Source organism: Trichechus manatus, unplaced genomic scaffold (assembly GCF_000243295.1).
Source record: "Trichechus manatus latirostris isolate Lorelei unplaced genomic scaffold, TriManLat1.0 scaffold00117, whole genome shotgun sequence".
Classification (NCBI taxonomy): Eukaryota; Metazoa; Chordata; class Mammalia; order Sirenia; family Trichechidae; genus Trichechus; species Trichechus manatus.
In genome coordinates this window covers 8,843,913-8,865,717 of record NW_004444053.1, presented here as the reverse complement: position 1 = coordinate 8,865,717, position 21,805 = coordinate 8,843,913, and the positions used below count along the sequence as shown (strand labels likewise).

Genomic DNA, 21,805 nt, shown 5'->3' with positions numbered 1-21,805 from the left:
GGAGGAAAACATAATATTTAAATTTACTGCCTCACACCCCTCTATAATACTATTTTTTTCTACGCTTTTTAGCTTCATACTCTTTGATCTCTTCCATTTTGTAACTAACATAGTTTTTATAGGAAGAATTGAAAGACAATTCACACAGAGACAAACTTGCTATTTGTGATACTACTACAGGTTTGTGTCCTTCCACACAAAGGAATTCAGATCAGTTCTATTTCATGTCAGTCCCCTAAAAAATGTATGGTACATTTATCTTGTGGGAGGCAGGCACAGAGGAAGGAATCAAAGATACAAGTAATATTGTTTTCAGGGACTATTAATGTCCCCAAATTACATTTAAGTAAATGAAGAAATTGGAGCTGTAAAGAAATTTGCTGGATCATGAAAGTGTAAAGGTTTATAGCATGCCAAAGAGAAAGGTAAATCAGCTCTAAAAATAGAGCTGGCATTCTTTTGCTATAAAATGTTATATTTTAGAAGAAAACTCACACTGTGGGCCTGTAGCTAAACTTAAAAAAAAAAAAAGTTGAGTGTGTTAATTCAGTCTCATTCAGACGACAGGCCCCCAAGACACTTCATTGCCCCTCCCTTTGGTGGAGAGCTGTGAGCAGCAGCGGAAGGCAGCTTCACACCCCAGCTTCCAACCGAGACGGACAGAAGGGTGGGGGTTGGGGGACAGAGGCAGTCCCCGCGGGGGGCTGGGGAAAGTGGTTGAAGGACTCTTGAGAGCTGAAACCGGCGAGGGAGGACGGAGCCGGCAGAGAAAAAAGGCGGTGTCTCACGTTTCCCGACCAGCGCAGTGGCGAGGGGCGGAGAACCGCCCTGGCCAATCAGCGCAGGCAGCTCTGGACCCGGAGGAAGCCGCCCAGGGCGCGGGCCGCGCCCACCGGGAGCCGGCTTTCAGGTCTTCTTCGGCGCGCTCGGCTGCTAGTGGGCTCGGGCAAGAGGTGCAGGGGCGCGGCGCGCAGGCAGAGAGCGCTGTGGCCCCGGCGCAAGGAGGGAGCCGCTGCCACCGCCGCGCCTGCAGGGCCGCCTCTTTCTCCCCCCGCCCCGTCTGCACCCCACGAGTCGTGTCACCGCGGAGCCGGCCGGAGAGACGGTGCTCGGCTTCGGTCCTCGACTTCAATTCTCTGCGCCGCACGAGCGGAGCCGGTGGTGCTGCCGCCCGAGCGCGCTGTCCGTGACCCTCCTCCGTATCGCCTTTGTCTCGGAGCCGCGGCGTCTGGACTCGCCGCTTTCTGGGAGATCCCAGGGCCACAGCCCACGGCCCATGACAGAGCCTGGCCTCCCTGAGCCCTGGTCTTCAAGCGCGCGAACCTTCGGGCGGAGGAGAGAGTGGCCGCGGGTACTTCCCGGGTCCCCGGCGGATGCCCTGCGCTCGCCAGCACGCCTGTTCGGGAGGAAGGAGGACACGGAGCCTTTGGCCGGACCGTCCCGGCTCACCTCTCTCTCCGCGGCTCGCAGCGTGGGTGCGAGCCGGATCCCAGGACTCTCCGGGCTTTCGGCGGCCGCTGCGGTGAAGGGACAGAGCTGTTGGCACTCGGAGACCCTGGGTTCCTCCTGTTCCCCCACCCCCAGCCTCTGCTTCCCCCCAACCCTTTCGCCTCCACGTTCGAGAGCAAGCGACCGATGCCGCCGCAGCAGGGGAATCCAGAGTACATCAGCAAGCCGGTGGCGGGCTGCTGCGGCTGCGAGGTGCCGCCGGTGCCCCCGCGCCGGGTGCGCAGCGGCCGGACCGCAGCGCTAGCGACCCGCTGTCTGGCAGGCGGCGCGGAGAGGCGCAGCATCAAGTGCGTGCTGGTCGGAGACGGCGCCGTGGGGAAAACGAGCCTGGTGGTGAGCTATACCACCAACGGCTATCCCACCGAGTACATCCCCACCGCCTTCGACAACTTCTCGGGTGAGGGAGCTGGCGGCCGGGGTGGGGGTGGCGCGGCGCAGGCTCCGGGGCTGTCAAGCACTTTGGCTTCGAGGCACCCCGGGAGTTACATTAGCAGCTGCCCACGACAGTGGTGTTAACCGGGCTTTTGAGAGGATGAAGGGACTGTGGACCGGAAGACATGACGATGTTCGAGGGTTTCTGAGGGTTTTGGCAGGGCACCGTGCTAGGCTCTAGCTGGGAAATGGATGAAGTTCAGGGTTCAGTAGATTTCCTGAGTCTAGGGAATTGGGAAGGAGCCCTGGTGGCTCAGTGGTTAAGCACTAGGCTGCTAATCAAAAGGTCAGCCTTTCCAACTCACCCACAGGAGGAAAGACCTGAAGATCTGCTCCTGTAAAATTACAGCCTAGGAAATCCTGTGGGCAGTTTTACTTTGTCCTTATTGGGTCGCTGTGAGTTGGAATCGACTCCATGGCACACAACAAGTCTTGTCAGTGTCTCTTTAAGCTACTTAAAGCTCTCATATATGGGATGTAATGTCACATGCGTTGGTAAGTACTAAGCTAAAGGAATCCTTTTAATTACAGCCTGATTTTTAATATTTTAGGTCTTTTTGAATATTAAGAAAAAAGTTAAAATCCACAGAAGCTAGTGTGAAACATTCTCTTGCCCCCTTTTAAAAAAACAAACTTCACTGATCTCTTTGGGGCTTCCTAATGCATGATGGGCCATGATGTTTTCCATCTCAAAGGCAGCCCCGATAAAGCTGTACTGTGCTAGTGAGTTTCCCAGCCTAAATAGTATTTTACTTTTTATTTTCTTTTTTCCCTACTGACCAGTATAAACACTTATGAACAATCTAGAAAGTTGTTTTAAGACAAAACTGTTTGCTTAATTCAAATAGAAACCTCTAAGTCCTCCCTAATGAAGTGCCTGACCCCTTTCCTCTTCATCAAATACCAGCACCCTGGTGTTCTTTCTTTTCTTTTTTTAATTCTCTCTTTGAACTGGCATGGGGAGATAAGCAGTAACCTGCTTCATAAACAGGACAGTGAGGACAGCCTGTGTTTGCCCATGTTCTCAAAACAAGCTAGGATTTTATGATAAACCCTGAACTCGGGAAAGTTTCCCAAGGAAAACAGAATTATTTGCAAGGTTTTGCACTGATTTAAAAAGGCAAGGTTAGTTCCCACTTACCCCCAGTGTTGTTTTTAGGTCCTTTGAAACAAGTGTGACAGGAAAATAAATCTCCTTGGGCTGGAAGGAAAGCGAAGGCCCGTCTGGTGTTGCCATCAAAGAGTTCAGTGATTTGCTGCCTCATCTGTTTCAGTGGCGTGACTTGTGGAGCCCTGAAGGGTTTGTATACAAAAATGTTTGCCTTGGATCGGGTTTCTTTGTTTTAGGCAAGTCTTTAATTCATTAAAGGACCCAAAATAGGAGTTGAAGGGTTTAGAGCAAGAGTGGTAGGACAAGCTGAAAGTATTACTTTTCTGAAAGGGGTTAAAAGCCACCTTCTGACAGTCATTTTGTTCTTGTTTTCAAGCTGTGGTGTCTGTGGATGGGCGGCCTGTGCAGCTCCAGCTCTGTGACACAGCTGGCCAGGTCAGTATCATTTTACTGCTCAGTGCTGGGAGAGGAAATAGCCTTTTAAAGGTTTCCAAATAACTTTTTATGAGTTTCCAAATGATTTCTTCAATAACTGGGTCATTCTAAAGCTTCATGAAGTAAACTCACCCTGGCTGGCAGCTCCTCAAAGAGGATGGGGGAAGGAAGCAGAGCACCTTAGCACTCACTCATCAAACAGGATCTGGCCCAACTCTGTGGGGGCAGGAAAGGGGGAAAGCAGGGCCAAGAACACCTCTTATCTTACAGAAACTTCTAATATCATTTAATTTTGGGTTTTATCAAAATTTATCAGTAATGCTTTGTACTTGTTTCTGAAAATAAGTGGTAAATATCTTATAATAATTTTATTGAAGGTCAATGAACTAAATGCTTAAGAAATCTACTCAAGAAAAAAAACGGTGGTACAGTGGTTAAGAGCTCAGGTGCTAACCAAAAGGTCAGCAGGTTGAATCTGCCAGCTGCTTCTTGGACACCCTATTGGGCATTTCTACTCTGTCCTGCAGGGTCACCATGAGTCGGGACCAACTCAGTGATAACAGATTTGGTTTGGTTTTGGTTAAGTCAATAAGTGTTAGTCTTTCCCTTCCTGATTTATGATTTTACTCACTGAAGACCACCCCGTCTCTTGATGTTGGATATGTCCTAAGCTGAAAAAAAGAATAAACTAGGACTTATTCTTTCAAAATCATTGTGAATATTTATTCTTTTTCGTGAGGGTTAGCCACTTAGATGAGACCATCAGGGAGTGATAGGAAAGGTACAGATATGGGACTGGTCTGGGTGACTCCCCCTTGGGGTGTTCCCTGAGGAAATTCCAGGGTGCTCAGCATCTCATAAAACACCCTTAGCACAAATGTTGAAGTCATTGGCATTATCCTGTGCCTCATCGAACCCAAAGATGTGAGGTGTGCCTCCTGAGTTTCCTGAAGTGGCAGGTTTTAGTGATAGGTGTCTCTCTAGTACTTGCTAGGGTTAGGGAGAGTGGAATGGGGACTTTGTAGACAGGTAACTTCACTTTCTGGTGCTGGCATATGACCATATGGGTTTAAGAAGTTGGTTTTGTAGGGTCGCCAAGCCCCTTACTCAAAACAGGGCAGCCAAGTGGTTTACCTGAGACAGTAAATTAGGAGCTGAGAACAGGTGTTCTTTTTAATGTAAAGGTAAGACAACCTTGGCAGCCTTGGAGGTCCCAGCTGAACACCAGTTTGGTGGTGGCCACAACGGTTGTACCCCAGCTTCATCTGTCTTCCCCTTACCCTAACCATGGGAACGCCTCAGCTTCCCCTTCACCATAAGCAAGAAAAAGTAAGAACAATCTGTATGCCAATGCTTAGGGAAAGAAAAATCAGAGAACACAGTCTCTTCTAGTATTTAATCTTTCTGAATGCCATACTGGTATTTATAATTAAAGCTTAATTACTTTGAATAAAGTGGGGAATTTTTCCTATTACGGGTAGGCTGTCTGACCATTACAATGTGGGCAGAGTAATACCTCACTCAATACAGGCATCCCCACTAAAGTAAGAAGTGACAGCTCACACCCTGAGAATAAGACAGAAGACAGAAAAACTCAGGAAATCAAAAGGCATGGCTATCGGGCCTTTAGGGAGGAGCAGGCAGCTCAGCACATCCCACTGCCCTGTGGACATTCTCCTGTCAGATGTGGGTTCTCCACACAGTACTCAGCTTCCTCAGGTACTCAGCTTCCTCAGGTTGGGGGCTCGATTTCTAGAGCCCAGCTCAGTATCTGGCACATCAAAAAAAAAAAAAAAAAAAAAACCCATTGCCTTCAAGTCGATTCCACTTATAGCAACCCTATAGGACAGAGTAGAACTGCCCAGTAGAGTTTCCAGGGAGTGGCTGGTGGATTCAAACTGCCGACCTTTTGGTTAGCAGCCGAGCTCCTAACCACTGTGCACACACAGTAGGGGCTTAATAAAGTTTCGTGGAATGGATGAAGAATGAAGTACTAGGTTTTGGGGGATGCAAAGATAAGTCATAGGCCTGTCCTTCCTGAAACTGAGGCTAGAGTTAAGACAATCAGGTTAATAGAAGCTTGTGAAGGATACAAAAGAGAGAGGAAGGCAGTAGCTCTGAGGCTAAGGGCGGATTCACAGAGGTAAAGAGGCCTCATCAGAGTTTTGAAAGAGGAATAGGATTTTACCAGAAAAACTGTAAAGATGATCCTGAGTTACCAAGGAAGAGCTCAGTCATCCTTAGTACTGTATGTTTAAAAGTCAGGGAGGCATGAAAATCATTTTAGAAATATTTTACAAAAAAGTTTATAATATTTTTGTAAATATTTTACAAAAAAAGATTTTGGTGCTAGGTTGTTAAGCTTCAGTTCATTGGAAATTATTCTTGTGGTCTCCCAGCAATGTTTTTATGAGATTTACTGTATTTCTTAACTGATGTACTGGTTAGTAAAATATACCTATTATGTAATAAGACCAACATGTAAAAATTTGTAGAAAAACAACTTCAAAAACTATTTATGATAAAGTACTTTTCTGGGGGATAATACACAGATGGTAAAATAAAATCAGTTATTTTTTTCTGCTATAATATATACAAATATATATTACATAATATATATTAGCATTTGCTTTAACTATTATTAAGCTGGCCAAGGTGGTAATCTTTTCTACTCTCCAGATAAATTACTTTTTAACAGACTTGAATTGACACCTGCAGTATTTTCTTAGTGTTGACCCAGCCAATGGAAGTCTTCCCTGCTCTAGGCAATCCTCTTGATAACCTCATAGAGTTGATGAAGTGACTCTAACTACCTCCACTTCACTGAGCACAGATAGTCCATAAAGGCAGACTAAAAGGCAGGTTTCACATTGAAGCGGATGAAGTGAAAGAGAAGAGGATAGTTCTACTTCCTGAATCAGTAACTAGTAATTAGTCGTGTGCCTTTGAGTTTTCTTGTTACCGAGGGTATGTGAGTATATAAGATGTTAAAAGGAGTTTTTAGCACTGGACTCATAGTTTTACCCAAGTGAAAATAGACTGGAGACTGAGAACTTTAAGAAACTACCTTTGGCATAAGACAAAGGAGTATGGTTGAAATGGGAGTAGTTCTCTGCAGGCTGCCAACAGGAGCTGAAAATTCTTCAACCTTCTGACCTGTGAGGTTTTTGGAAAAATTTTTATACTCAGGGGAAAAAAAAAATCAGGTTGCTGCTTGACCAGAAGGGTGTGTACTATTGAGCTGCCTGTCTCTCCAGTGCCCTGCCCACCTGCACCCAGCCACCCAGCGTAATCTTGTACAGTTTTCATTGACGCAGGCCTGGCAAGCACACGCAAATCACTTGGCCCCAGAACACGGTTCACTGAGTGGTGCATTCCAGCTGGCCCCATTGTGCTTAGGTATATTGCATTTATTTTAGCAAATATCTGAGGCTTCGAGCAGCAGTGTTTAATTTCTGTTCTGCTTCCTGAGCCCTTTAGACAGACTCTCAGGAGGTCTGGTAAAGTCAGATTTCTAAACCCCTGTCACAAACCCAGGCTTTCTTGTGCTTGCCTTTCTTTTTATTGGCACTGCAATCCCAGAGTCCAGGGCATAGCCAAGATGACTGGTCTTCCAGTGGTGAAGTGTAGCAACCTGAGGAATTGCTTTAATGCTGATCTCTTTTTTTTGTACTTCTTACTTTGAGATCCTCTGATAACAGAGGGAACATTTAATTAAAATATATTCAGAGCTGAGTTATAGTCTATCTGATTGAGTTTCTATATTTATCCTTTCAGTGCAAAAGTGGCACGAAGAAACTTAAGTTGTTCTTTTTACCTTCACTTCTAGAAGACTGGCAAATGGCTGTAGTATTCTGAAATGCCATCTTCATTTCTGGTAATTTTGGCTGGTAGACTTTAATATTTATTTTGTTGGTTGTTACCCCACAATTGTAATATGGAGTCTCAGATGAAGAAAGTACATTCAGATAAAACAGATACAGGTTTTCTTCATACCTAGAGAAAAAGCCATGGACAGAGAATAATGCATATATAAATATTAATTTATAAGTAATGCAAATTGAATAACAAAAAACTTGGATACTGTTTAACTTTTTCTTGCCATTGGGAAATTATCAGTAATATTACACATGTACCAGAAAAAGAAGATGAAGCAAGAAGAAAGAAGTATATTAAACAAGAAAGAGAATGCACTAAACAATGTCTTAAGTGGCACAGAGAGGCACACATTCTCTCAGTTGCCACTGAAAGTCTGATGTAACCAAGGCTATCAACTCCATTTCTGGGTTGGCCAGATCATCTGGTTGACATTATTCTCTGTACTGTGTGTGTACAGTGTAGATGAGATGGTTATTTGCATGCTTCATACTTCACAGCTATCATAGGGCTGGAGACTTAAAGAAAGGAACTGTGGTAATATACCGGGATTCACTGATGTCTTGGAGACTAGTATAGATGTGGTCTAAATTTTACAAGAGTAGCTAAGTACCAAGAGTGGAGAGAATAAATCTGGATTACTGTGGAAGGCTAAATTTTTATTTATAAAATTCATCTACTTTAAGTACTTTTTCTATACGTTGTAAGTAGGTCCTGATGTAAATTAAATGTCAACATAGCATGGAGCCCTGGTGGCGCAGTGGTTAAGAGCTTGGCTGCTAACCAAAAGTCGGCAGTTGGAATCCACCAGCTGCTCCTTGGAAACGCTATGGGGCAGTTCTACTCTGTCCTATAAGGTCACTATGAGTTGGAATCAACTTGATGGCAATGAGTTTGAGTTTGGTTTAGTGTCCTAGCTGACCCTTGAAGAAGACAGCTGTTATGTCTGCATTGGGAGCATAGACCCCACTTAGATAGCAGGATTGTGTCTTACAAACATTGTCTCTTGCTTCCATAATCAGTTGGGTTTTTGTTACCTGCCAGAACCTTTTTAAGACTAATGTTAAGACTGCTGTTTTTGCTGACAAAAATTGATTAGAAAAGTAATTTCTGGATACTTCCGTTGGTTGCAGGATGAGTTCGACAAGCTCAGGCCTCTCTGCTACACAAACACAGACGTCTTCCTGCTGTGCTTCAGCGTCGTGAGCCCTTCATCCTTCCAGAATGTGAGTGAGAAGTGGGTACCAGAGATCCGGTGCCATTGCCCCAAAGCCCCCATCATCCTAGTCGGGACTCAGTCAGATCTCAGAGAAGATGTCAAAGTCCTGATTGAGCTGGACAAATGCAAAGAGAAGCCAGTGCCTGAAGAGGCGGCAAAGTTATGTGCCGAAGGAATCAAAGCCTCCTCTTACATAGAATGTTCAGCCTTGACTCAGAAGAACCTCAAAGAAGTCTTTGACGCAGCCATTGTTGCTGGCATTCAATACTCAGACACTCAGCAACAGCCAAAGAAGTCGAAGAGTAGGACTCCAGATAAGATGAAAAACCTCTCCAAGTCCTGGTGGAAGAAATATTGCTGTTTTGTCTAATGCTGGCAAGAAACTCAGAAAAGCAATTTCCAGATGAAATCAATATTAGAAGCTATATTAGCTGAACTAATTCCTTTTACTGTGTAGAACCTGTGTGGAGAATGCGTGTGTTATAGGAGGAGTTCACAATTTCTGTGTTCTTTCTTGCCTTTGATTTTCTTGTTGTTTGTTTGAGCTAGGGATGAGATACTTATGCAAAATATTTTTGAAGTAAGTTAAGAAATTTTCACAACTCTGGAAATTTAGAATTTCACACCTCTGAATTAATTTACATCTCAAATGAAAAAGACACCTCAAATCTGGATGTGAGGAATGAAATTTTGCTACATTATTATGTACAAAAGAACAAAAGGGGGAATGTTGTGATTAACCCTCCCTTCATTAAAGGCTACTTAATGCGTAGTGAAGGAGCCTTGGTGGTGCAGTGTTAAGCACTCAGCTACTAACTCAGCTATTAAGGTTGGCAGTTTGAACCCCCTAGCTGCTTTGTGGGAGAAAGATGTGGCAGTCTGCTCCAGTAAAGATTTTAGCCTTGGGAACCCTGTGGGGCAGTTCTTCTCTGTCCTGTAGGGTTGCTCTGGGTCGGAATTGACTCGATGGCAAGGGGTTTGGTTTTTTTTTTTTGGTTTAATGCATAGTACATTATAGTACACAGGTCAACCATGGTAAGAACTTAGCTTTGAAACTCCATGTAAACCATGCTTTATTTTATTTTATTTTTTCAAGAGCAAAAATCTGAGAAAAAGGAGACCTCTGTCTGCAAAACACTCACTAATTTAGTCTTTGTCAAACCTGGTTGATTAAGATTTAAAAACAACCAACCAACAAGCAACCTACTGACTCTGGCACAGTTTAGACCAAAAAGGAAACTTGTATTGGGATTTTTTATTCTTAGACCAGTTGTGTTACCCTGTGTAAACACAGCCAGAATGCCATGTGGAGCAAAGCAGGTGTCCGTCAGTAGCTCTTAGTATTGTTTAGTTTGGAGTGTTCTCTGCTAGGTACTGTAGTGTGTGCACCAGACTGCCTAAATCCTAGATCGTTAGAGGAATAGGAAGCATTATCTGAGTTTTTTTAAAGTTTTGTACTTAACCTGGGCCATCTGCAAGAAAGTAAATATTCTTGAAAGGCCTACAGCAAATGCTTATGGAACACAAGATGGACCTTTCTATCATTGTCAGCCAAAATGTACTTCAGTGTGTACACCCACACACACTCACACATACGTATGTATAGATGGTTGTATTTGCTGCTGATATTCAGTCTTTTAAAAAGTTAATGGAAAAAAAGCATGGCCACACAAAACAGATTTTATGAAAGATTGGCTTCAGAGGAAGTTAAAACTTTTTAACAGACATCTTTTTTATTCTACCCTACATATAATTTTAAGCATATCTTGATTTACACATTTTTAACCATCTAAAAACAAAGCAAAAAATAAAATAATCTTAAAACCTGGTCAGACAGTGCATTAAATCCCCGGATGACTTTTCTGAATGATCGTGGAGGGTTGTATCCGCTGTGGCCTGACCAAAAGCAGGGTGGGTGCTGGGACCACCTCCCACAAGTTCTACCACTTCCTCACGCAGGACACTAAGAAAACCACCTATTTGTGAAACATTGTGTCCTCTGGGGTTGCAGTTTCTACAGCTTCATCTTTGTGAGAAATAAAGGGCTTTATCAGGAGAATACTTTTTACCGTGTAATAGGTATGTTTCTGGCATACCAAAAGATAGTATAAATGTATTGAGTTGTAACGCTGAGCTTGCAGTGGGTTAAACAGGTTTATCAAAATCAATGCAATAACTAACCAGCTTAGGAAAATCTTTGCAAAGCCAGTAGATAGAAGAGTTTTATCTTTTTGTGGGCCGTTTTGTTGTGTTTTTTATCTAAAAAAAAAATCCGGTTTGTGTTTTTCTATAGAAAAAGTAAAAGATCATATTATGCTTTAGGCTGCGGCCTCTTTTATTCCTGTTAGTAAGTAAAATTAAAGAATTTCTTTGCTTAACAAAGGTTAATCTTAAATCACTAAAATACACAGACTGTTTATTTTTCAATACGTTGAAATTGATTGTCATTGTTTTCCGAAACATTTAGTTACAACCTGAATGATTTGTGGAAATGCTTAAAATAAAGCTAATTAAATGCATTTTAATCTTGCCATGCCTAGCTTACCTGTTTGTGGAAAGTCATTCCACATGGGATTTACCTGCCTTGATGTGCAAAGATAGAGACCACAAAGAAAGGTGGTGCATCTTCCTAGATGGTGAGGGGAGGGAAATTGGGGTGGGGAGTTATTTAACTGGTAAGTAATTTTAAATATTATTTTTATATTAAAGCAAATATCATGGAGTACAATGCAAACCAATTTTTAAGATAGAACACAAAACTTGAAAGCAATTTTATGTAAGTATTGGGCTGTACTTTGTAGGCCCTTGGGTAGGCCTTCAGAATCCTCTGCCTTTAAGGGCACTGGGGTGAAGCATTTAGTGAAGAAAAGCCTTGTGATCCAGTTCTGAAAGCTTCACTTAAGTAGGTTATCTTATAGCAGGTTGTGTCTGATGCTGTACTGAAAAACTTAGAAAATGAAGAATTGATACCATCTGGACTGTTAGTGCTAAAAATCTAATGGGTTGATGTTTAAGTACAGCAGTTTTAAATATGTTGCTGCATTTTATAGAGTAGGAACAGTGTGGTTATACTTAGCATTTTCCTGCACTTTCCGTTCTTTGTGAAAGTAGGGATTTGGGTTGAAAACATTTTTAAAATATGTGTTTAAGTTAACTATCAAATTGATTCACTTCAAAGTTCAAAAATCATTACACTTGCAGCTTGGTATGCAGGGGAATTTTTGTAAGAGTTGTGCTTTAGAGAATGCTACTTTAGCTTAACTTCCAAAGTGTAGGCCAATGTCGTAATTTAAAAAATATGATATACTCTGAAACTGTTTTGCTGTCTCTTCTTACCGTGTCTATATAGATGAACATTTTATAATACTGTTCTGTGTTCTTGACCTACTTAAGAGAAACTACACATGTATTACACAAGCCAAAATGAGAGCAAGGTCTCCTCCCAGGCTCTTGTATCCTGTGGTGCCTTACCAAGTTGTGTGTGTTTTGAAGTATACATAATGTTGAGCAGAATGTTGTACTGAAAATGCTGTGAATGAGGTGCTATGAAATAAATTATCATCAATGTATATAACCTGCTTTTTCTTTTTCTACCCAAGAATTTCCCTGGAAGTGAGTAAAAATCTAACCACATCTGGAAACACCACTGGTATAGAGGCATCATGAGCACATACCCAGAGGTGTGTTGGGAATGCATCCCCAACACATACTAAAAGCTTATTTAATATGGGATTTTGAGAATCCTGAGGTTGTGGTCTGCTGAGAATCACCTGAGTATGCATTAGTAATGGACCGTATATTGATGTCCCAATGTATTGAAAGGGACACTGTTCTTGGAGCAAGAAGTCCAGGCTTTGAGTTGTAATGAAATGGAGATGTCACTTGATCTGAGCCTCAGTTTCCTCACATGTAAATAGTACCGCCTTTCTCACCAGGCTATTGTTGAGTCCCATGTGAGAATTCATGTGCACCTGTAAGGTGAACTCTCAAGATGGATAAATAACTATGAGAAGAATTAGAAGTCAGAGGAAGCCCAGTCACAATGGCACAGTGACACCCCCACCCCCACCACCAGCTTTATAGCTGAAATTCACCATGGCTTATAGTTTTCCACCTACGGAGGGGGCCAGGAGCTGCCAGTGTGCTCTGTGTGAATTCTGCAGGTTCTAGCAGTCAGCCTTCTCATCACGCTGCAGGATGCAGCCTTTACGGGAGTGACTCATGGAATGTGACCTGGGGGCCAGAAGTCCTGCTGCCACCTCCGGTCTCGAGGGAGCAGACACTCCACTTCCCGTCATGTAGTGAAGTGTAGGTCCATCCACTTAATTCTCACCAAGGAGGCCAGGCTACAACTTTCATGAAAATTCACTGAACCTTCAGGATCACTTGACATAAATACTGCACAGAAAGCAACAGAAACGACTGCAGAATCCTAAACAGGTCCTAAGGAGCCTACAGCAGGCTCTACTGCCAGTCCTGCACCTGTCTCCATGAGGCCAGCTGATCCCAAGCCCCAGAGGAACTTGGGAGTTTTTCCTCACTCAGTCTAAGGTTTTCCCACGATGCATGGATAGAATGTTCGGTTCCTCCTGAAGAAGTCAGGGAATCCTTCACTAAGATGTTTGTTTACATGACTTGAAGGAGATTAGGGAATGAGAAATATCTGTAAGAAAACTTTTCCAATGGGAACAGAAAAGGCCCAGAGGCACAGGAGTGCCTGGGATGTCCCAGTATGGGTGGGACAGAGGGGCGCAGGGAGAGTAGTAGGAGATGATGTCAGGGATGTGATGGCGGCGATGGGGAGGGAGATGGTGTAGAGTGCTGGGCTTTGGAGTTGGACTGCTTGGCTTTGAATCCCTGCTCTGCCACTTTCTATTTGTGATTCCTTAAGCACTTTAGCCCCCTCACCTCTCTTCCTTAATCTACGTAAACTTTCTGTATCTAAACTTTATAAACTGTAAAGGGAATAATAATAATGCCTACCCCAATAGATTGTTGTGAGGAACAAATGGGGTTATGAATATGAAGTGCTAGCATAGTGCCTTGTCCATAATAAGTGCTCAGTGTCAACTGTTATTGGTATTATTAGTAGACATGTTCAATACTTTTGTTAATTTTCTTCATAGTAGGATGCACAGTGGATAAACTCAAGTCCAGTGACCATCCTGCTGTGACAATGAGTGACCCCGATGATTTCCATTTTCATCTCTATTAAATTTTATTAAGCTTGTGTCTTTTACAGATAATAACACACTCATTTTTTATTTCCACTCGTTTTTATAAAATAAGAACAAAATAGTATAAATGGCTCCCATAGTTGCACAGGCAGATTCTGTGGAACAAAGATGCTGCTGCTAACAAGGTGGCACTGCTGGAGGGCAGGCAGCCCCACCTTGTGACAACTGAAAATTTTTACAGCAGATGATGATGCACTGAAGTCTGAATTCAGTGTACAAAAGGTGGCTTAGAGGGTCTGTGGGTAAAGTAGCACAGTGGGAGTTGTGTGGATTCAAGGACCTCTTGCGCTTCCCAGCCCTCTGCTGGATTGTTGCTTGATCCCTTTCATGCAAAAAGGTCTTGCTCTAGATGACCACATTCTTGGTTTTGTGAATCTAAAACCATTTTTACGATCACAGTTTATATGTCCAAATCACTGGACTACAGTGTCTCCTGTTGTCTGGTATGATGTGAATTCAAAGAATAAAACTAAGTCTTGAAGAGATGCAATTTGCCATGAAAGAGGCCTATGGTTGGAAACCTGACATTTGTCTCTAAAAATGGACATATTCCAGAGCAGAATATCCCATTTCTCTTTGGTAACCTCCTCCTGAATAGCCCACATATATTTCAAACTTAACTTATTGTATCAATTTCTGATTGCTCCTGTAACAAATTACCACAAATTTAATGACTTAAAATAACACAAACTTACTATCTTATAATTCTGGAGACCAGAGTTCTGAAAGGATGCCGGTGAGACCTAAAATCAAGTTAAGTGTTGGCAGAGCTGTGTTCTCGTGTTAGCTGTCTAGGGCTGCTGGAAACAATACTGCCAAGTGGCTGGCTTTAAAGAATATACATTTATTGTCTCACAGTTCTGGAGGCTGAGAGACCAAGAACAAGGTGTCAGTTGTGTTGATTCCTTCTGGGGCCCTGCGGGAGGATTTGTTCTATACCTCTTTCCTAAATTCTGGTAGCTCCAGGCATTGCCTGGCTTGCAGCTGCAGGGTCACATGGATTCTTTCCTCTCTGTCCCTCTGTGTCTGTTCTCTTTTGTAAAGATGCCACTCAGATGGGATTAGAATCCACCCTAGTCTGGTATGGACCTCATGTTAACTGACAACATCATCAAAGATCCTATTTCCAAACAAGTTCACGGCTATCAGAGATTAGGACTTCAGGATTTTTTGTTTTTGGAGGGGAGAGCGGGGGATAGTGTGGGGGACATGTTCAATCCATAGCAGTTCCTTTCTGGAAGCTCTAGAGGAGAATCTGTTTCCTTGCCTTTTCCAGCTTCTGGAGGCTGCCTGCACTCCTTGGCTTATTCGAAGCCAGCAATTGCTAATTGAGTCTCTCTGACATCACATCACTCTCACACTGACTCTTCTGCCTCCGTCTTCCACATTAAGGACCCTTGTGATTACATTAGGAATCTCTTGGTGGCACAGTCAGTTAAGTGCTTGACTACTAACCAAAAGGTTGGCAGTTCAAACCTACCCAGAGGCTCCTCCAAAGAAAGTCCTGGAGCTCTGCTTCCAAAAGTTCACAGCCTTGAAAACCATATAGAACACAGTTCTATTCTGCACACGTGGGGTTGCCATGAGTCAGAATACACTCAACGACAATTGACTGGTTTTGTAATTACTTGGGGCCCACCCAAAGATAATCCAGGATAATATTGCCATCTCACAGTTAGATAAGAGCCCTGGTGGTGCAGTAGTTAAGTGCTTGGCTGCTAACCAGAAGGTCGGCAGTTGGAACCCACCAGCTGCCTTGTGGGAGAAAGATGTGGCAGTCTGCTTCCATAAAGATTACAGCCTTGGAAACCCTATGAGGCAGTTCTACTCTGCCCTATAACATCACTGTGAGTCAGAATTGACGATGGCAATGGGTTTGATTTTTGGCTTTGGTCGTGGTTAGCTTATTAAACCCGTTGCCGTGGAGTCAATTCCGACTCATAGCAACCCTAGCAACCTAAATTAGATCTGCAACATTAATTCCTCTTTGCCATATAAACTACATATTCACAGGTTCTGGGAATTAGGACGTGGACATTTTTGGGGGTCATTATTCTGTCTACCATACTCATCTTCCAAAATTCAGCTTATCTTTCCCCACGAGCTTGCCCTTCCTTGTGTGTTCCCCTGAGTTCTTCTTCTTAGGGAATGCGGACTATGCATCAGCACAGCTGTCCAGTTATCCACCCCAGAACCCTGGGCATCAGCCCGTATCCCTTTCCTGCATTGCTCACATCTTATTGACTACCATGTCCTCCTGGTTTGGCTTCCTCGTCGTCTTTTTCTCCCTTCCCACCACAATGGCACGATTGAAGCACACTCCATCTCTCTTGTGCCCTTCTCACGTCTTTTACCTTCTGTCTGGCCAGCCTGGCTCCTCTCCACTCCACCCTCTGCATTGCAGCCAAGGTCATTTTTTTTTTTTTTAAACTAGCAAATCTTTTCATGTCACTTTACTTATAAGATTACTAATTATTTTATAAAGCTTGCAAATTTTACAGAACCCACATAACAACTACTCTTTTACTATTTTTGTAAAAGTTTATGATAAGCAATATGTAATTGCACTTTCACATTGATTGAAATAATGCTTAATAATAGTTTTATGAACTAAAAATGATTTTCAGTTTATGTTCAATAATGCTTTCAGTTTATATTAAGTTAATCACAAAAGCTTCTACATATAATTAAAAAATAAGAGCACTTGTATGTATGACATTATTCTATAAACTATGCTTGATGCTCCCGCAGATTCATCCATCTCCTTTCACTAACTCCATAGCTCCCCAGGGTTTTTGACCTGTAGTTAGGGAACCACTGGCTGGTAGAATAAAGTCCAAATTCCTTTTGCAAAGCCTGCAAGGATTCTCTTGGTCTGGTTGTTACTGCCTGTCTAACTTTGTCTTAGTTTCTTAGTGCTGTTATAACAGAAATACAAATGGGTGGCTTTAATGAACAGAAATTTATTTTCTCACAGTTTATGAGGCCAGAGGTCCTAATTCGGGGCACTGGCTCTAGGGGAAGGCTTTTGCTCTCTTTCAGCTCTGGGAGAAGGTCCTTGTCTCTTGTCAGCTTCTGTTTCTCATTCCTTGGAAACCTTCACGTGGCCGGGCATCTATCTTCCCCCATGTGCGCTTCTTTGCTTCTGTGCCTAATCTGCTCCTTTTATATCTCAAAAGTGATTGGCCTAAAACACACTCTACACTGATATGGCCTCATTAATATAATAAAAAACCCTATTCCTGAATGGGATTACATCCACAGGTATAGGAGTTAAGATTTACAACACACATTCTGGGGGGACACAATTCAATCCATAACAAATGTTCTACCACTGTTGTACACGGTTTACACTCCAGTAATACAGTTCTCCCAGATATACCCTGCACTCTGGGCTTTCGTATACTTTAGTCCCTCAGTCTGAAAGCCCTTCCTCTGACCTGTTGGTAGAATAAACTCCGACTTCAGGTCAGCGTTAATGTCACCTTCTCTGAGAAGTGTTCCCTGACTCCCCAAATAAACTTTGGTGCTTCTTATAGTCTCTCTCTCAGATTGAACGTACTTTTTCTATAGCCATCACTTACAACTTATTTCAACCTTCCCTGCCCACCTAACTTAGAAAGGTTCCATTCCCACTGCTTCTACTTCTCAGGGCACCACTGGGAGCCATTGCACATGGCCTCTTCCTTCTCCTTTGACCTGTTCTTTCCATCGTTTTGTGCATGGAGAAAAACTTATTTTTTTTCTGTCACACGTAGTTAGCTAGAGCAAAACAAAGCCAAAAACCAATAAAGGACAGTCCTAAGTGTGTGTGTGTGTATGTGTGTGTGCATGCATGCATGAGAGATGATGGTGTCCTTCTGTTATTGGTAGTTGAGGCCTAAGGTGAAAATGGTCTCTGAGAATTTGAAAATCAGGGAATTAAGGGTGTCCCCTTCACCCCCAGGGTAAATTATTCAGTGAACACAGAGTAGAGCTAGGCAAAGCCATCTTAAAGAGATAGAATGGCTACAAGGCCAACAGGATTTGATTACAATTGACCTGAGTGGATGGCCATATCAAGAGAAGACTATGCAGCAATTAGCAGTGGTAAGGGTAAGGCATAGAAATACAGAAAAAGAGAGTCTCTGGGCAAATGTTGGCAGTGCCCACATGAATAGGGATAGACTTGCCTATGTCATCGCTAGTGAGGTAAGGGATGTTGGGGGTAGAAGTCAATGGACTTTGAATATTTCTAGTCCCATCAGCAAACATATTTGTATTCTGAGGAGATGAATCAGATTACCTTATCTTGATATCATTAAACATTCAAATTGTCTATCTTTCCTTATTCTTTAAGACAGCACAAACAACTTTTTAATTATGATTTGACATCTCAGGGAGGTCCCCTAAAGGGAGAAAATGCACTGATCATACCAATTACCTGATTTTCCTTTCCCAAGACAGTGCTTTTTTATGTTAAATTAGTAAAGTGGCATCTAATTATGGTAGGCTTAAACTGAGGAGAAAATGCACTAAAAATGCTGATATGAATATTTTACATCTTGTAAAACATTTTCCATAGGCTGTTTCAAGTATTTATTTTTGATCAAAAGGCTAGACGTGTAGTATTAATTCAGCATATGTTGATTGTTACTACTGAAAAGCATTTCCACAATGAGGTGTAATCCAAGCATACTGCTTCATGGTGTTTAAATTTAAAACACAAGTAGAAAAGTAGAATTTAGACATTCTAAGTTAGTACCCAAGCTTTCTGAAATATCACTTGCATCAATCATGTCTTGACAGATGCTGGATAACAGTTGATTCAAGGTTTAAGTTTAAGATAAATGCCAAGATTATATGTGGCTGATGGAAGGGAGAGTTGTATGATTTAGGAGCTAATATCAAAATTGATATTTTACCATGAAAATCTGAAAACTTGTCTACCATTTTCACTTCAACTTGTGAAGGGTTTAGACTATACCAGACCCAGATGGCTGGGTCAAAATTTCATTTTGAATTTGTTCAAGTACCTGAAGAAATATTCGCTAAGAAATTAGAATTCTGTGACATTTACAACATCACCAACCATACAATAACAACTGAAATACTTGGTTTGGCATTACTCATTTAATTTATTTATCAGAAGTTTTATTGGTTAAAAAAAATACAGAAAAATCATCAAAAAAGTAAGTAAAATAACCCAGAGTCTCAAAACTGCCATTCTGATTCTCTTCCTCCATGTCCCTCTCTCTCCTGGATCCTCCCAGTTCTCTAATTTTTTCATTCTGAAATGAATTCTCAGGCTATACCACAAAGCTAGTGGGGATATGCACAACTGTTATTTACTCATTAATGATCTAAAACCAGACACAGTCACTGTTAAGTAGATTTTCAATGCACTTAATAATTTATCTACACAAAATGTGATTGATGCAAGTGATGTTTCAGAAAGCTCTGTCACCTTATTTCAGGGCCTATGGGATGGGGTGGCAGCAGGGCCGTTATGTGAGTAGTTATTGCTTTATAACAACCTGCAATAATTTTTAAGATTCACCTCTGTGTCACTGTGAACTACTTAAAGTTAGACAGTCACCAATGTCATCAGTGACACAGTTAATTGATCCAAATCTCCTGATCATTCCTCTGGTTCTCTTATCTTAATCACCTACCCTCATTTATGAAACTGATTAGGTACTGCTGAAAGCCAACTGTTTCTATTTCAAAACAGCAAAGTTAGAATGGGATTAATTATTAATTAGGTAATTAACTGTTTAGGTAAAACATTTATAGATTTTCTCATAGAAGTGTTGGTAGAGGAGTCATCCCTTCAAGACAACTTGAAGCACTTACTGATGAAGGTCTTCAGTATGGATTACACCTGATCATGAAGAGAATGAAAATCCTCACAACTGGACCAATAAACAACATCATGATAAATGGAGAAAAAATTGAAGTTTTCGATGATTTCTTTCTACTTGGGTCAACAATCAACACCAATGGAAGCAGCAGTCAAGAAATCAAACAATATATTGAATTGGGTAAATGTGCTGCAAAAGACCTCTTTTAAGTTTTATAAAGATGTTACTTTGATGACTATGGTGCACCAGACCCAAACCATGGTTTTTTAATTGCCTCATATACATGTGAAAGCTGGACAATGAAAAATGAAGATAGAAGAATTGATGCATCTGACCTGTAGCGTTGGTAAAGAATATTAAATATACCAAGAATCATCAGAAAAACAGACAAAATAGTCTTACAAGAAATGCAACCAGAATTCTCCTTATAAGTGACAATGGCAAAATGTTGACTCGCTTACTTTGGACATGTCATCAGGAAAGATCAATTACTAGAAAAAGACATCATGTTTGGTGAATAGAAGGTAGCAAAAGTGAGGAAAACCTTCAGTGAGATGAATTGACACAATAGCTGCAACAGTGGACTCAAACATGCCAATAATCATGAAGATGGCACAGGACTGGGCAACATTTGGTGTCATTGTATATGAGGTTGCTTTGAGTTGGAACCAACTCGATGGCCACTAATGACATTAATATATCAGGATTATTAGCATGGTTATAAGAAGGAATATTCCATGCAGAACTGAAACCACTCTCAACCATCTGTGAAATATCTATTTCCCAGAACAAGCTAAACTTAAGACTATCAGAAGAAAGAAAATAAAAAAGATCAGAGCAGAAATAAATGAAATAAAGAATAAAAAAAAATAGAGACAATCAACAAAATCAGAAGTTGGTTTTATGAAAAGATCAATAAAATCAACAAACCTTGTCTAGACACAAAGAAAAAGAGAGAAGATGCAAACATCTAAATCAGAAATGAAAGTGGGGACATTACAATCAACCCTGTAGAAATTTTGAAAAGGATTTTAAAGGAATACTATGAACTGTTGTTGCACACCAACAAATTTGATAACTTAGAGGAAATGGACAAATTTCTTGAAGTGGGTAAACAACCTACACTGACTCAGAATAAATAGTGGACTCATAAGCAGTGAAGAGATTGAATCAATAATTAAAATCTAACAACAACAAAAAAGTCCTGGACCAGATGGCTTCACAGGATAATTCTACCAAGCATTTATAATACAAGTGACCCCAATCCTACTTAACTTTTACAAAAAATATAAAAGGCAAGAACACTTCCTAATACATTCTGTGAGGTGAGCATTACCTTGATACAAAAGCCAGACAAGGACACAACAAGAAAACTATAGATGAGTATGCCTAGTGAACATAGATGCAAAAATACTTAACAAAATACTAGCGAACCAAATCAAAACCATATTAAAACAATTGTACACCATGATCAAGTGGAATTTATCTCAGGAATGCAAAGGTGGTTCAACACTGTTGTTGTTGTTGTTAGGTGCCATCGAGTCAGTTCCAACTCATAGCGACCCTATGTACTACAGAATGAAACACTGCCTGATCCTGCGCCATGTTCACAATCCTTCTTATGCTTGAGCCCATTGTTGTAGCCACTGTGTTAATCCATCTCATTGAGGGTCTTCCTCTTTTTTGCTGACCCTGTACTTTACCAAGCATGATGTCCTTCTCCAGGAACTGATCCCTCTTGACAATATATCCAATGTATGTGAGTCTTGCCATCCTTACTTCTAAGGAGCATTCTGGTTGTACTTCTTCCAAGACACATTTGTTCATTCTTTTGGCAGTCCATAGTATATTCAATATTCTTCACCAACACCACAATTCAAAGGTGTCAATTCTTCTTTGGTATTCCTTATTCATTGTCCAACTTTTGCATGCATATGATGTGATTGAAAATACCATGGCTTAGGTCAGGCGCACCTTAGTCTTCAAGGTGACATCTTTGCTTTTCAATGCTTTTAAGAGGTCTTTTGCAGCAGATTTGCCCAATGCAATGCATCTTTTGATTTCTTGACTGCTGCTTCCATGGGTGTTGATTATGGATCCAAGTAAAATGAAATTCTTGACAACTTCAATCTTTTCTCCCTTT

At 41.7% G+C, this 21,805-nt stretch overlaps 1 protein-coding gene across 1 annotated transcript; it reads left to right on the top strand.

The window, feature by feature from the left end:
• The first annotated feature begins 410 nt into the window (after positions 1-410).
• RHOU (ras homolog family member U) lies at positions 411-9,471 on the top strand. The gene is made up of 5 exons (XM_004384135.3): positions 411-425; positions 938-1,522; positions 1,585-1,906; positions 3,429-3,487; positions 8,497-9,471. The coding sequence occupies exons 1-5, from the start codon at positions 411-413 to the stop codon at positions 8,950-8,952; spliced, it is 1,437 nt and encodes a 478-aa protein (XP_004384192.2). The 3' UTR covers positions 8,953-9,471.
• Positions 9,472-21,805: the final 12,334 nt, after the last annotated feature.